This window comes from Marmota marmota, unplaced genomic scaffold (assembly GCF_001458135.2).
Source record: "Marmota marmota marmota unplaced genomic scaffold, marMar, whole genome shotgun sequence".
NCBI classification, from domain to species: domain Eukaryota; kingdom Metazoa; phylum Chordata; class Mammalia; order Rodentia; family Sciuridae; genus Marmota; species Marmota marmota.
In genome coordinates, this window is record NW_025999977.1 from 55028670 (window position 1) to 55041081 (window position 12412).

Consider the following 12412-nt stretch of genomic DNA (forward strand, 5'->3'; position numbering starts at 1 on the left):
AGAAAACAAACAAACAAAAAACAAAAACCTGGATTCCAGACCATTCTTTTTTTCTTTAGTTATAGATGGACACAGTAACTTCATATTTTATTTATTTATTTTTACGTGGTGCTGAGGATTGAACCCAGTGCCTCACAAGTATGAAGAAGCGTTCTACCACTGAGCCACAACCCCAGCCCCATCCTGGACCATTCTTTTTCTTTTTTTTTAATATTTATTTTTTAGTTATCCGCAGACACAACATCTTTGTATGTGGTGCCGAAGATCGAACCCAGGCCGCACGCATGCCAGGCGAGCGCGCTACCGCTTGAGCCACATCCCTAGCCCCTGGACCATTCTTAAGAAACATGGATTTTATTCTAGTGTGGTGGATAGCTGTTAGAAGTCTTAAGCACCTGCATGCTCTGTGAACCGCAGACTAGGGGTGAGAAGACAGGTAGACTAGTCAGGACATTGTGATGATGGTCCTAGCCTGGATGAGCTTAAGTAGAAACTAATTTGGTCCAGGGTGAAGTTTGAAGGTAGATTTGGGTTTGAGTCATATTTCATGTGAGATAGGAAAATAGCTTTGAAGATTGGGCATGGGATGATAAGTCATAAAGATATATTAAGATGACTTTAGTATTTGGGGCAGAGCAATTGGGTAAAAGAATGATCCCTTTACCAAGACAGACGAGTGGGAAGTTTCTAGTTTGAGATACTCATTAGACAACCAAGTAGAGAAGTTATGTAGTTTGTTGCTTTGAGTTTGGGCATCAGTAGACATGTCCAGTTAGACATATAGAATTTGGGAGCTATCCTTATTGAGCGGGTATTTTAAATGATGGGATAGATGAAATCCTGGGAAGATGAGTATAAATGGAGAAAAGAAAGAAACTGGACCCTGGGGCCCCAGGATGAGAAGGAATCTGCAAAGGGATTCTATAAAATTTGATTGTTTCCAAATAATTTTTAATTTACTTTATTTAGATATACTTTACTAAAGTATATCTGTTCTGTGAATCTGGACAGATGTGTAGGTCACCACCCCTCAGGCTTTTCACTCATCCCCAAAACTTGCTCTATCCCCTGTACAGCCAACCCCCGCTCCCTGCAGACAGTGATCAGTTATCACCATAGTTCTGCCCGCTCTAGAATTTCAAATAATCTGAATCATAGTCTGGTCTTTTGTGTCTAGCTTTTTTTTCTTTTTAACTTAATGTTAAATAAATTCATTCATGTTGTGTTTATTAAAAGTTTGTTCCTCTTTGTTGTCGAGTAGCATTCCATTTTCTGGATGTACCACAATTCATGTATCTTTATTCTTATCAATGGACATTTCAGTTATTTCAAAATCTGGGCTATTAGGAATAAAACTCATAGAACATTCTTATACGAGTCTTTTGTGGATATGTTTTTATTTGGAAAAGGAATTGCTAGGGCAAAAGATAAAAGTATTTTTATCATATAAGAGATTGACAAACTTTCCAGAGTGGTCATAACACTTTATGCCTGCTACCAAAGTGTGAGAGTACATCTCACCGTCCCGTGGTATTGGTCTTATCTTTCCTGCCACCTGATTTCTGTGATGATTAGTGATGAGGCGTGCATCTTTCTTGTGCTGATTGACTAATTGTGCATCTCTTGGCAGATATTTTCTTCAAATCTTTTACTGCTGGACTTTTCTTGTTATAATTCTTTCTGTATTGTGGACCTCTGTCCTTTGCCAGGTAGATAAGTTCTGAATTTTTTTTGGAAAAGCAGAACCTTTATATTTTGATGAAGTCAATTTAGCTTTTTTTTTTTTTAATTATAGTATTTTTGTTGGTATGTGTTTGCAGTGCTGGGGATGGAACCCAGGGCCTTGTGCGTGCTAGGCAGGCACTCTACCACTGAGCCACATCCCCACCTGCAGGATAACAACTTTTTAAAGATCACACAGGCAAAACAAAAAGGTTGGTATATAAGCTTGAGAATCTCGAAAAGTAAACTGTTTAATTTGACTTCAGCACAATAAAACAAGTATTTATTGTTAATTTTTTATTCCCCCGTCATTCATGTATTTGTTTATTCGGTATTGGGACTGAACCTCAGGGTTTTGTCTGGACTTTTGGTGAGAGCTCTGCCCTGAGCTGCATCCCCAGCCCATGTCCCATCAGAATTCAAAATCTTTGGATGATGTTACCTGTTTTCCTTGCTTGGGAAGAATTCTTCTGTGTCCTCAGCGTTTTGAGTTCATTAATTCCCTGAGCACCTTGTTTTTTCCTGAACAATTTTGGTTGTGTCTGATACCTAAATGAACAGCTGTTAGAAATGTCATTTTAGCTTTTGAAGCAAAGCAGTAATTCAACATGTGTATTTTTTCATGAATTAAAAAAATGTTCTGTTCTGGAACTTTTCATTTGCTGTTGACTTAATTTTGATATTAGTAATAATTGTATTGGAACACTTTTTAGCTACACAGAGCAAGAATACCATGTCAGTGGTACTGTGGTGTAAACTCTAGAAAGTATCACCTCTCAAAACTAGAAGTTTTGAGGCAGGGCAATTTGTTTTAGCTAATTTAGGATTGATGAGAGCATCAAAAATGCATATTCTGCTTAATTTTGTATTTTGCCATCCCAGCACATTGAGTATTCCTTAAGCGTTCTCCTCTTATCAGTGGAAGTGGCTGCTATATTCTCATATGACAGACAGTAGCAGATGCCCCATGTTCAGAGTGAGAATTGCCCAGAATCTGTGCATCATGTCTCACTGACCAGATCTAAGCTTCCTGTCAGTTGTCAGGAGGGTGAGGGCACAGAGGTCAGGAGGGTGAGGGCACTGGTGGTGTCAGAGTTGGTGGGATGGACTCATCGGGCATCTGCCCATTAGGAGGAGAGAACCAGGCTGTTGTCTAAATCCAGCTCAGGTTTGTCCAGGTCTTATTTGCATGTGCATATTATTTTTTGAAGATGTTCAGTGAAGTTCATACTTGGACCATAGCACTTAAAATGCTCATGTGCATATTGGCTAATACATCTGCTTTTTCTGCTGATGTATGAACTTAAAGAATCAAAGCTTTGCCCAACATCCTTCCTGCAATCTTTCTCAAAAGATAACAAAATTTGATGTGCTCGTTATCAGTTGCAAAGAGTAGAAAAGAAGCTCTCCACCTATAATTTTTTCTGGAATTAGGGTTTTTCCAGAGACCAGGTTTCTGGTTCTGCTGTGCCGTCCTCATGCATGCAGGGCGTTGCTGGGGCAACTGTCACATCCATGTGCAGGGCCCAAAGAAAGATAAAAGTGGGAAGAGCCACGCTGGCTGTCTCGCTCCCCTTTTCAAGAACACCTAGCCTCTGTGGTGGAAGCGTAATACAAGCCAATTTTAAATTTTCTAGTAGTCATAGTTTAAAAAACTGCAAAGAAATACATTGTTTATTTTAGTAATATGTTTTATTTTACCCAGTATATCCAAAACATTACCATTTTTAAAGTGCAGTCAATAAAAATTATTAGATATTTTCATTTTGTTTTTATTATTGGTCTTCAGAATCTGGGGCATATTTTCTAATTATAACAGATCTCAGTTTCAAGAGCTCAGCAATCACATGTGCTAGTAATTAATCAGTTAACAAGTAACTGACTTTTGAGGAAAAATATATGTAAAAGTACACAGTTGGGCTTTTGCATATGTGAGCCCCACATCTGTGGGTTCAACCAACTATGAATAGAAAATATTTGGAAAAAATGCATTTGTACCGAACATGTACAGACTCTATTCCTTTTAATTATTCCCTAAACAACACAGAGTAGCAGCAATTTATAAAACATTTATATTGTACTAGGTATTATAAATAAGGTAAAGGGGATTTAAAGTGCACAGGAAGATGAGTGTGGGTTATATGCAAATCCATTTTATATAAGAGACTGAAGAAGCTGGATTTTGTTGTCTGTGGGGGATACTGGGGGATAGTGGTATACATGAATTTATTATATAATTATAAATCTAGTCGATTTTTTCCACATAATTTACATATAAAATGTGTAATGCTCTTTACTATAAATTTTACACAGCCAGTTGACACCCATAGAATGCTTCTGGACTTTTGCCAAATTCTTGGTGTAAGTACTTCCACTTTGATAAGATTTAAAACCACTAACTTTAAGTTCATAAATGCAAAGTTTTAAAGAAATTCTCAGTAGCAGACATGTAGTATTTCCACCATTACATCTTTGTAAGTAAACTTTGTTGTAAGTGTATTAAGTGAAATAAGAAAGTGAAATTGGCACTTCAGAGAACATGTACACATTCTAATGTGTTCTGCAGAATTGCCTGCCCAGAAGAGGCTGTTCCAGTGGTGTCCACTAGCTGTGTTGGAGTAGCCTGTCTTCCCCAGCCAGCGGGGACGGTGTGTGCTTTAACTTGCTAGTCCTTCGTTGGACAGATATTTTCATCCTAATATGCATTTCCAGGCTTTTACTGTTTATTCCTGTCCTGAGTTTCATTTATTTTTCTAAAGGAATTGGTGGTTAGTTTTTTCTTCTATAATTTTTCTCTTTATGTTGTCATCCATTTTTTACTTAAATTCTTACTATTTCACATTGACTTGAAGGATTTGTTAAAAACATTAACCTATAGATAGTAAATAATTTTGTTACATATTTAATCTTTTGTCCTTGTCATCTGTAAGTTTCTATGTTTATGTAATAATATATGTCAGACTAATGTTCAGGCAATTGTGATTTTTGTTGTGCTTACAAAGTTATGTCCACGGTAGGATTTTGAGGGTGTTTTCTTGTTTCTTATTATTTTACTTTTTAAGGTATTGTTTTAACACCTGGGTCTTCCATAATCTTACTGGATTGTTTTTACATTTGTGCATGCTGTGAACTGGGAAACTTTCTGAAATATGAGCTAATTTTTTAACCTCATTTAACCTCATCCATCTTCCCACTAATTAAATGTGCCAGCATTATAATAAACAGGCTCTCCATTTTACAATGAGTCTTTCTGAACTTTCTCCCATTTGCTCAATCTTTTGATCTATTTTTGAAACAATACTACATTATAAATCACCATGGCATATTCTCTTATCTGCTGGGCTAGGGCAAGTCTTCCTTGGCTTATGTTTAGTTTTCCGGAGGACCTTGGAAATCGGCTAGTTTGGCCCCACCAAAAGTATGGTTGGAATTTTGATTAGGATTGCGATGCTAAATTTAGAGACCAGTTTCAGTAGAGTGGACTTCCATGTTTCCTGCGTCGTCCACCTGAGTGGGGCTGGAACTGTGCTGACACATGCACCTGTCTCCTGCTCCCCTCGTGGGCTAGATACTGAATGTTTAGGTAGACTTTTTTTTTTAAATGTTAAGGAAGTGACTTTTTCCCTTAGTTTACTAAGAGTTTTGTGTTGAAATATATTTGAATCTTCATAAATGCCCTTCTAATCTATTGTTTCCTTTGATGTATCACTTTGATTTTATACACACACATACACACACCACAATTTTCCTTCCTTTTTCCTAATATATATATATTACTAGTCCTCATAGAATCATAAAATACGCTTTTCTGAGATAGCTGATTATTTTAATGACAGTTATGGTTTTCCTTGGTTGTGTGTGTCAGCTAGGCTTCGGTGGATATTTTGCTTGGGGTCTTATGTGGCTGCTGTAAATGTTGGCCAAGGCCGCAGTCATTTGAAAGCTTGACTGCTTCATATCCACCGTGGTTTCCTTGTGTGTCTGAGCTGATATTGGCTGAGCAGTTGGTGATCAGCTGAACTGTTGACTGGCACTTCCTTGTGGCCTCTGCATGTGGCCTCAGCCCTCTCATCTATGGTGCCAAGGCTCAGAGAGAGCACTCAGGGCCAGCCTTTCAGGAAGACCAGAGCTAAACCTGCAAGCCTTCCTATGATGTAGCCTTAAGATTTCAGAAACTAAATGCCCACTGTATTCTGTGGGTAAACCAAGTAATTGAGTCCCGCATAGGTTAAAGAAGAAGAGAATTATGTTTCTGCTCTTTATCCCAAGAGCAGCGTGTGCAACAGAGGGGTTGTCATGGGTGGCAGCAGTCTTCAGAGACAGTCTCCATAGTCCACATATATACCATGAGAAATGGACACTCGCTGTCCTCCCAGAATCCTCAGGGTCTCGTCTCGTTGCAGCCTCAGGCTCATGTGCTCTGACTTCTCATCTGAGTCAGATCTAGTATGAATGAGCCTCTCTCTAGGGTGGGCCTCAAGTACAGTTCTCCATGGAGGAGTTGAAGAGGGAGGTTTTGCCTCTCACACACCTGGCGTTTAGTGGTGAACAGTGGTAGATAACTGTAGAAGATGCTTCTGTTCAAAGAAGGTGGGAATGGAAGGCCCCATCAGTCTGTGGTCCAGAGCAATTGTGAAGTCCAGACAGATGTGAATTCCTTCCTTTTTCATAAAAATTAACCTGCTTTACAGTTGAAAAGCTCTCCTAGTCTACTACCTACCAGTAGAAAATTGGGGACCCAGATCGATCGATCTATCTATCTATCTATCTATCTATCTCTGTCTCTCTCTCTCTCTTTCTCTCTCTCTTTTTATCTTTATTTGTTTATTAATTTTTTATGTGGTGCTGAGGATCGAACCCAGTACCTCACAAGTTGAGGCAAGCTCTCTACCGCTGAGCTATAACCCCAGCCCCTCTCTTTGTTTTGAACTATTTATAATGCCTTTTAAAAACCTTGTGGGCTTCCTGTGCTTCTAATTACAATCTATTACTTTAGACAGAAACCACACTCATAAACCTCTTTAAGTCAATCTCCTTGCCACCATGGTCTGAAAGTCAGAGTGTCCAGGAACAACAATACACTTGGGTTCTTGAATGCCTTTCTTGTTGCTTCTTCTGCCATCTTGGAGCCTGCAGAAGCCTGCTGGGAACGGGACTTCTCATGGGCAGGTATGGAAGGCTGGGGTGCAAGGCCATTTTCGCTGTCTGTAAGCAAGGAATTATGGAACCAAAGAGCACAGAGCTCTTCCTAATACTGAAGGTGTTTAGGCCTGAGATAAAAATGAATTATACTTGGGCAAGAAATATGCTTAAAGAAAAACACAGTGACTCTCAGTGACCAGCCGGACAAAACCAGAGTTATGTGGGCAAAGAGAACTCATGCCTGTGGTGTGGTTCATGCCAAAATCCAAAGCCACTCTTTGAAATGCTAGGGCCGCTTGAAAAGGAATCTGTGATGCGTGGTGCCATACTGTCTGAGGGTTTAAAGTAATGAAAAGTAAATAAAAGTGGATGGCGGGGGACTTCCTTTTGTAACAGATGGTTGACAGGCCATGCCCTGGAGATTGTTAGAAACTAGCTTTTACTGGAGAACTTCTGTGAAGGTGTGCCTTTTAAGTCTTGCTGAGGGATCATTGGAGATGACACTTGACTTCATCTTTACCTTGACTAAGAACATTTTGCTGACTAGAAGGGCCTTCCTATTTTTGTATATCCTCATTAAAACCTGAACACTCATTTTACTTTCTGTCTGGGTCCGTACCTTGCAATGGCATCTGCAGGAAGCCGGCTAATGTTAACCTTAGGTGTGTTTCCTGTTCTCGGCTTCGCAGCTGCCTGCTTAGCCTTGCTCGGGCTCCGGCCAGCTCCCTCTCTGGCCTTCCTGCCTAAGCCCACATCTCCTGGGGCTGTTCTGCCTCTGAGCACAACCCAGTCCCCAACCCTGTGCTGCGTTTCATGTTTTTGTTACAGAAGCACCCCATTTCCAAAGTGCTTCACAGTCTGTTTTAATGATGTCACTAGATCAGAGCACAGTGGCTTTAAAACAGTGACTTGTGTGTTTCTGTTGCTTGGGAAGGTCAGCTGAATGGTCCTCTCTTTCTCCTGTGCCATTGGCTTATTCACTCACCGCCTGATGACTGGAGGCCCCCCTGCCTGGTGTCTGCCCCCCTTCCCTTCTCCTCCACAGTCTCACACTGCAGACCCCCACATGCAGTGGTCTCAGGAGCGTCACTTTTCTCTCATGACAATTAACCACCAAAAGAACAAGAAGTAGCAACTGCCAGGACAATTAGGGCCCGTGTGTGGAACTCACAGTATGTTTCATATAGAAGACTGGCCCAGACTGAGGTGGACAGAGAAATAGACTGTCCCGTTGTGGGGAAGCAGGCAAACTTGCAGAAAACTTATGATGAGAGATGTTGTGACTAGGAAATGAGTGGTTTCTAGAAATTTAAGTTTGGTTTGTGAGCGCTTGGTGATCACATGTGCACACAGGTGTAATGATTGTGAGGTGTAATGATCATGGTTTGTTAACTTTGTACAGCATTTGAATTAGGAAATCGTCCTCCCTTTGTCCTTGTTCAAAGTTTGAAAAAAAAAACACAGTTTCATAAAATCACCTGAATTGCCTACATGAGAAGCTTTTAGTTTAGTCAAGTACACTACTTTTCATTTTCATTTCTCTGTATTGTATATGTTTAGAAGGTCCTTCCTGAATTGAGAACATTTGAATCTTTGGCCACAGTTCCTGTTTGGTATATATTTTGTTTTATTCTGTAGTCCATTGTCATAGTGTGGAGTGAAGGCAGAACTTCCTCACATTGTAGACTCATGATTTTATTGCACTGTATAGTGTTATATATTCTAAAATATGTTCCTGCTCTTTTCTATTGATATGTGAATTATTTTTCATACTGTTTATTATAACTCCAACCCAGATGTCTTAAGTTGGTGAAAGTCACTAAGTGTTCATACATCTAAATGTGGCTAAATGCCACCTAACCCACACCAAAGATGTGTGATTATGATTTTAGATTACTGAGGACATTTTTAGACTCCTGTTAAGAATTTGTTTTAATGTATATCTGAGCCAAGTATTTTTGTGCTAAATTTTGTTTTCTAGAATATAAGAATCAGTAGACACAGCAGATGTCAATAATTACAATTTTATGCTCGTAATTATAACTTTCAAATATGTAACTTGATGTGTGGATGTCTTTCACAAGTAAATGAATAAAGGCAGTAATTGATTGCATTTACCATGTAGCCAAGTAAACCAAAGCAGATAACTAGGGAAGAGTTTTCTTAATTTATGAAGTTACTTGAGCTAGCTGCAACTGCCTGTAACCAGCCTGTGCTCCCAGCAACCTAGGAGCCTGAGGCAGGACAGTCACAAGTTTAAGACCAACCTTTGTCACTTAGTGAGACACTGTCTCAACAAAAGTAGGGCTGGGCATATAGCTTCCTGGTAGGGTGCTCTTGGGCCCGTTATTTGAGAGTAGATCTAGTGAGATTTAATCATTCATCCATATCATTTAATTAATGACTTACTTTAAAATATACTCTTTAAATGACTTTTTTATCATTATTAATCTGGCTTTTCTTTTTTCTTTTTTTTTTTTTCAGATACTGTTTTGTGTTTGCTTTGGGATACCTCACAGTGTGCCAAATCACTAGAGTCTATATCTTTGATTATGGACAATATTCTGCTGATTTTTCAGGGTAAGATTAAAACTTTGATTCAGCACTCCAATTTATCTTTTGTAACTCTTGGTTAAAATAAAACAAAATATAGTTGCATTTACTAGTTCCAGTGAAAAACTATCATTAAACATTTGAGTTCAAAATTCCTTTATGAATTTAGAATTTTTCTTATCATAGTTGGTTTCTTTATAATACTTTATGTCACAAAATATTATTCTAGATATATAACAATTTAATTTCTTACATAACATTCTGATATTGAAAGCATTTTCTAATTCTGATAGAGATTTCAGCAATAATTAATGATTCTGGAAATTTAGCCCCCTGGAGCCCATATTCTTGCTGCTTGCCCTCTCCCTCCCCCACCCGCTCACCCCCTTACCCCCTCTCCCCCTTCCCTCTCCCTTTCCCACTATCTCCACTCCACTTATCTGACATTAGTTTCAACAGTAGTGGAGGTGACTTCAGGTTTCCATTGCTGCAGAGGGGGTTCATTCCCTCCCTGGCCAGTTAGGTCTGTCCTGTTCTAGTAGCTGTTGGAGTTTCTGTTAAGACACCCTGCTGCACAAGCCCTTGTCTCCTGATTCACTCCCCCTTCTACACAGGGGTGTCTTCATACACAGTGGGCCAGGTGGGGAGGGGGAGATTTTAAACCTCAGTGTTCTTTATGTCGGGCTCTACAGCTTTCTCCATGGACAGCGTACAGAAGATGCTAGGTCAGTCTTGAGTCATTGGACAGCACAATAATCAGTAATAGATCCAATTTAAGAATAAGTAAATTGGAAAAAAATTAGACAAAACAGGTTATAATACTTCTGGAGGAAAAAATTGCTCGACAATAGTAATGGGCCCAAATTGATGAAAAAAAAAAATCACTTCTGTGAAACAGAAGATGACCCATCTTTTTCTCCCTAAAGAGACCAAGTGGGTTTTACTGTACAGATATAAAAGTAGTCTTGAATGAAAGTAAGGTTGCATGAGAAATAAAACCAAGTGAAAACAGAAGGATGCCATAAAAACCAATTAAACCCACTAACTAGCAATTTCACTCAAAATGAGTGAAATTGAGATGCATACCTAGAATGCAGAAAAGGAAAACAGACTGTCAATCTTCTTATGAGTAGTAGGTGTTCTCGAAGAAATTGAGCTGTGGCTGGGTGCAATGGCCATGGGTGTAACCCCACCTGCTCTGGAGGCTGAGATAGGAGGATGGCAAGCTCAAGGATAGCCTGGGCAGCTTAGTGAAAAGGGGCTGGGGATGTAGCTCAGTGGTAGAGCACCCTTGGGGTCAGTCTTTAGTTTCACTGTGTGTGTGTGTGTGTGTGTGTGTGTGTATATATATATATGTGTGTGTGTGTATATACACATATGTATATGGATGAATGGATAGATAAATAGAAAGAAATTGAGCTCCTAAACAGAATCACATGTTGTCACATGTTGTCATCATAGTGTAATGAAGTTAGGAAGTATTTAAAAAGTATCACGGTCACTGCAAAAATTAACCTAAGAATAGTGATCATGTTGCCCTTGTTCATCTTACATCCTTAGTGTAGTAGCACATAATGGTATTAAATATTTAATTGAATTAGAAATAATACTTAAGGGAAAAAGTAGAAAATACAATAGGAAAGGGAAAAACCCAAATAGGGAAACATGAAACATGCAGACAAACTGAATCGAGAGGTGAATTCATAGCTTTGAATACTTGCATTGTAATAAATGAGAAATCAATTAGGCATTTAATATAAAATAGAAACAAAAAGAATTTTCTCAACTAATTTAGTTTATGAATGTTGAAAACAGAAATGTTAACATCAGCAACTAAGCTGACAGTGCTGTGCAATCATTACTTTTCCACCCCTGGAGTCCTAGGACTCCATGGTAAGTTCTGCAGGCAGTGCAAGAGGATAAGGAGCTAAGCCACTGAGGTTCTAGGTCTCCCAGTCTTGCTTCAACCCCAGTTAAGGTTTTGCTAGTTAATATTTTAGGATTCTACATATTTCATTAAGAAGTCTTTTCTTTATTTTTTAAAACCACCAGATATAAAAGTAATTTAGTATAATCCAGTTGAATTTGATCGTACAACCGAGTGGGTTGATGCTAATACAGCTTTGTGTGACCAGTCCAGAGAGACCCTTACTACCTTTTCTTCAGTTTGAAATTAGTCATTACCCTTTTCATTTGTCTCATCTGCTGCTCCAAACTCTTTTCATTCTCTAGTCCTCCACCTAACATCCTCACCGTATTAGCTAGTGATAGGCTACCTGCTGTTACACAGTCACATAACTTCAGTGGAATAACATAAGACTTTACTTCTCATTCACGTTACAGTTCACTGAGGATGACGCTTCCATTCCACACAATAACTTAGGGGACCAGGCCCTTTCTTTCTTGTATTTCCACCTCCTTCAGGCTCTCTGGCAACTTCTTCTAAGTTGATGGGGCAGGTGGTGTCTTTGCACAAGGTATGTACACATACAATTCAGGATATGTTTAAAACATTAATTAGATAATAGGAACTTTTTTTAAAAAAATATTATTGTAGTTGTCAGTGGACCTTTACTTTTTGTTTACATGTGGTGCTGAGAATCGAACCCAGTGCGTCACACATGCTAGGTAAGCGCTGTACCACTGAGCTACAACCCCAGCCCAAGAGGAACTCTTTTTTAAAAGATATTTTTTAGTTGTAGATGGCCACAATAACTTTATTTATTTTTTGATGTGGTGCCGAGGATCGAACTCAGTGCCTCACATATGCTAGGTAAGTGCTCTACCCCTGAGCTACAACCCCAGCCCCTAAAAGGGTCTGTTAATAGAAGTTTCTATTTATGGAAAGATTGAAAGCTGAAATTGTTAGAGCTTAGATTAGCCTTAGAAAATAGATACAAGAGCTGGGTACTGTGGCACATGCCTGTAATCCTAGCGGTTGGGGAGGCTGAGGCAGGAGAATCATAAGTTCAAGGCCAGCCTCAGCAAAAGCAAG

General features: G+C 39.2%; 1 protein-coding gene across 5 annotated transcripts in view; it reads left to right on the plus strand.

Annotated features, from left to right (window-relative positions):
* The window catches only part of Mboat2 (membrane bound O-acyltransferase domain containing 2), a 109190-nt gene that overhangs the window by 54635 nt on the left and 42143 nt on the right, over positions 1-12412 (plus strand). For 3 of the 5 annotated variants that reach the window (XM_048804852.1, XM_048804853.1, XM_048804856.1), the window contains one exon: positions 9349-9444. The exons of 1 other annotated variant lie outside the window; for it this stretch is intronic. In XM_048804852.1, the coding sequence (XP_048660809.1) occupies positions 9349-9444 (96 nt within the window). Of the gene's footprint in view, positions 1-1820; positions 1935-9348; positions 9445-12412 lie in introns of all 5 variants that reach the window. One more of the 5 variants, XM_048804855.1, reaches the window with a different exon arrangement.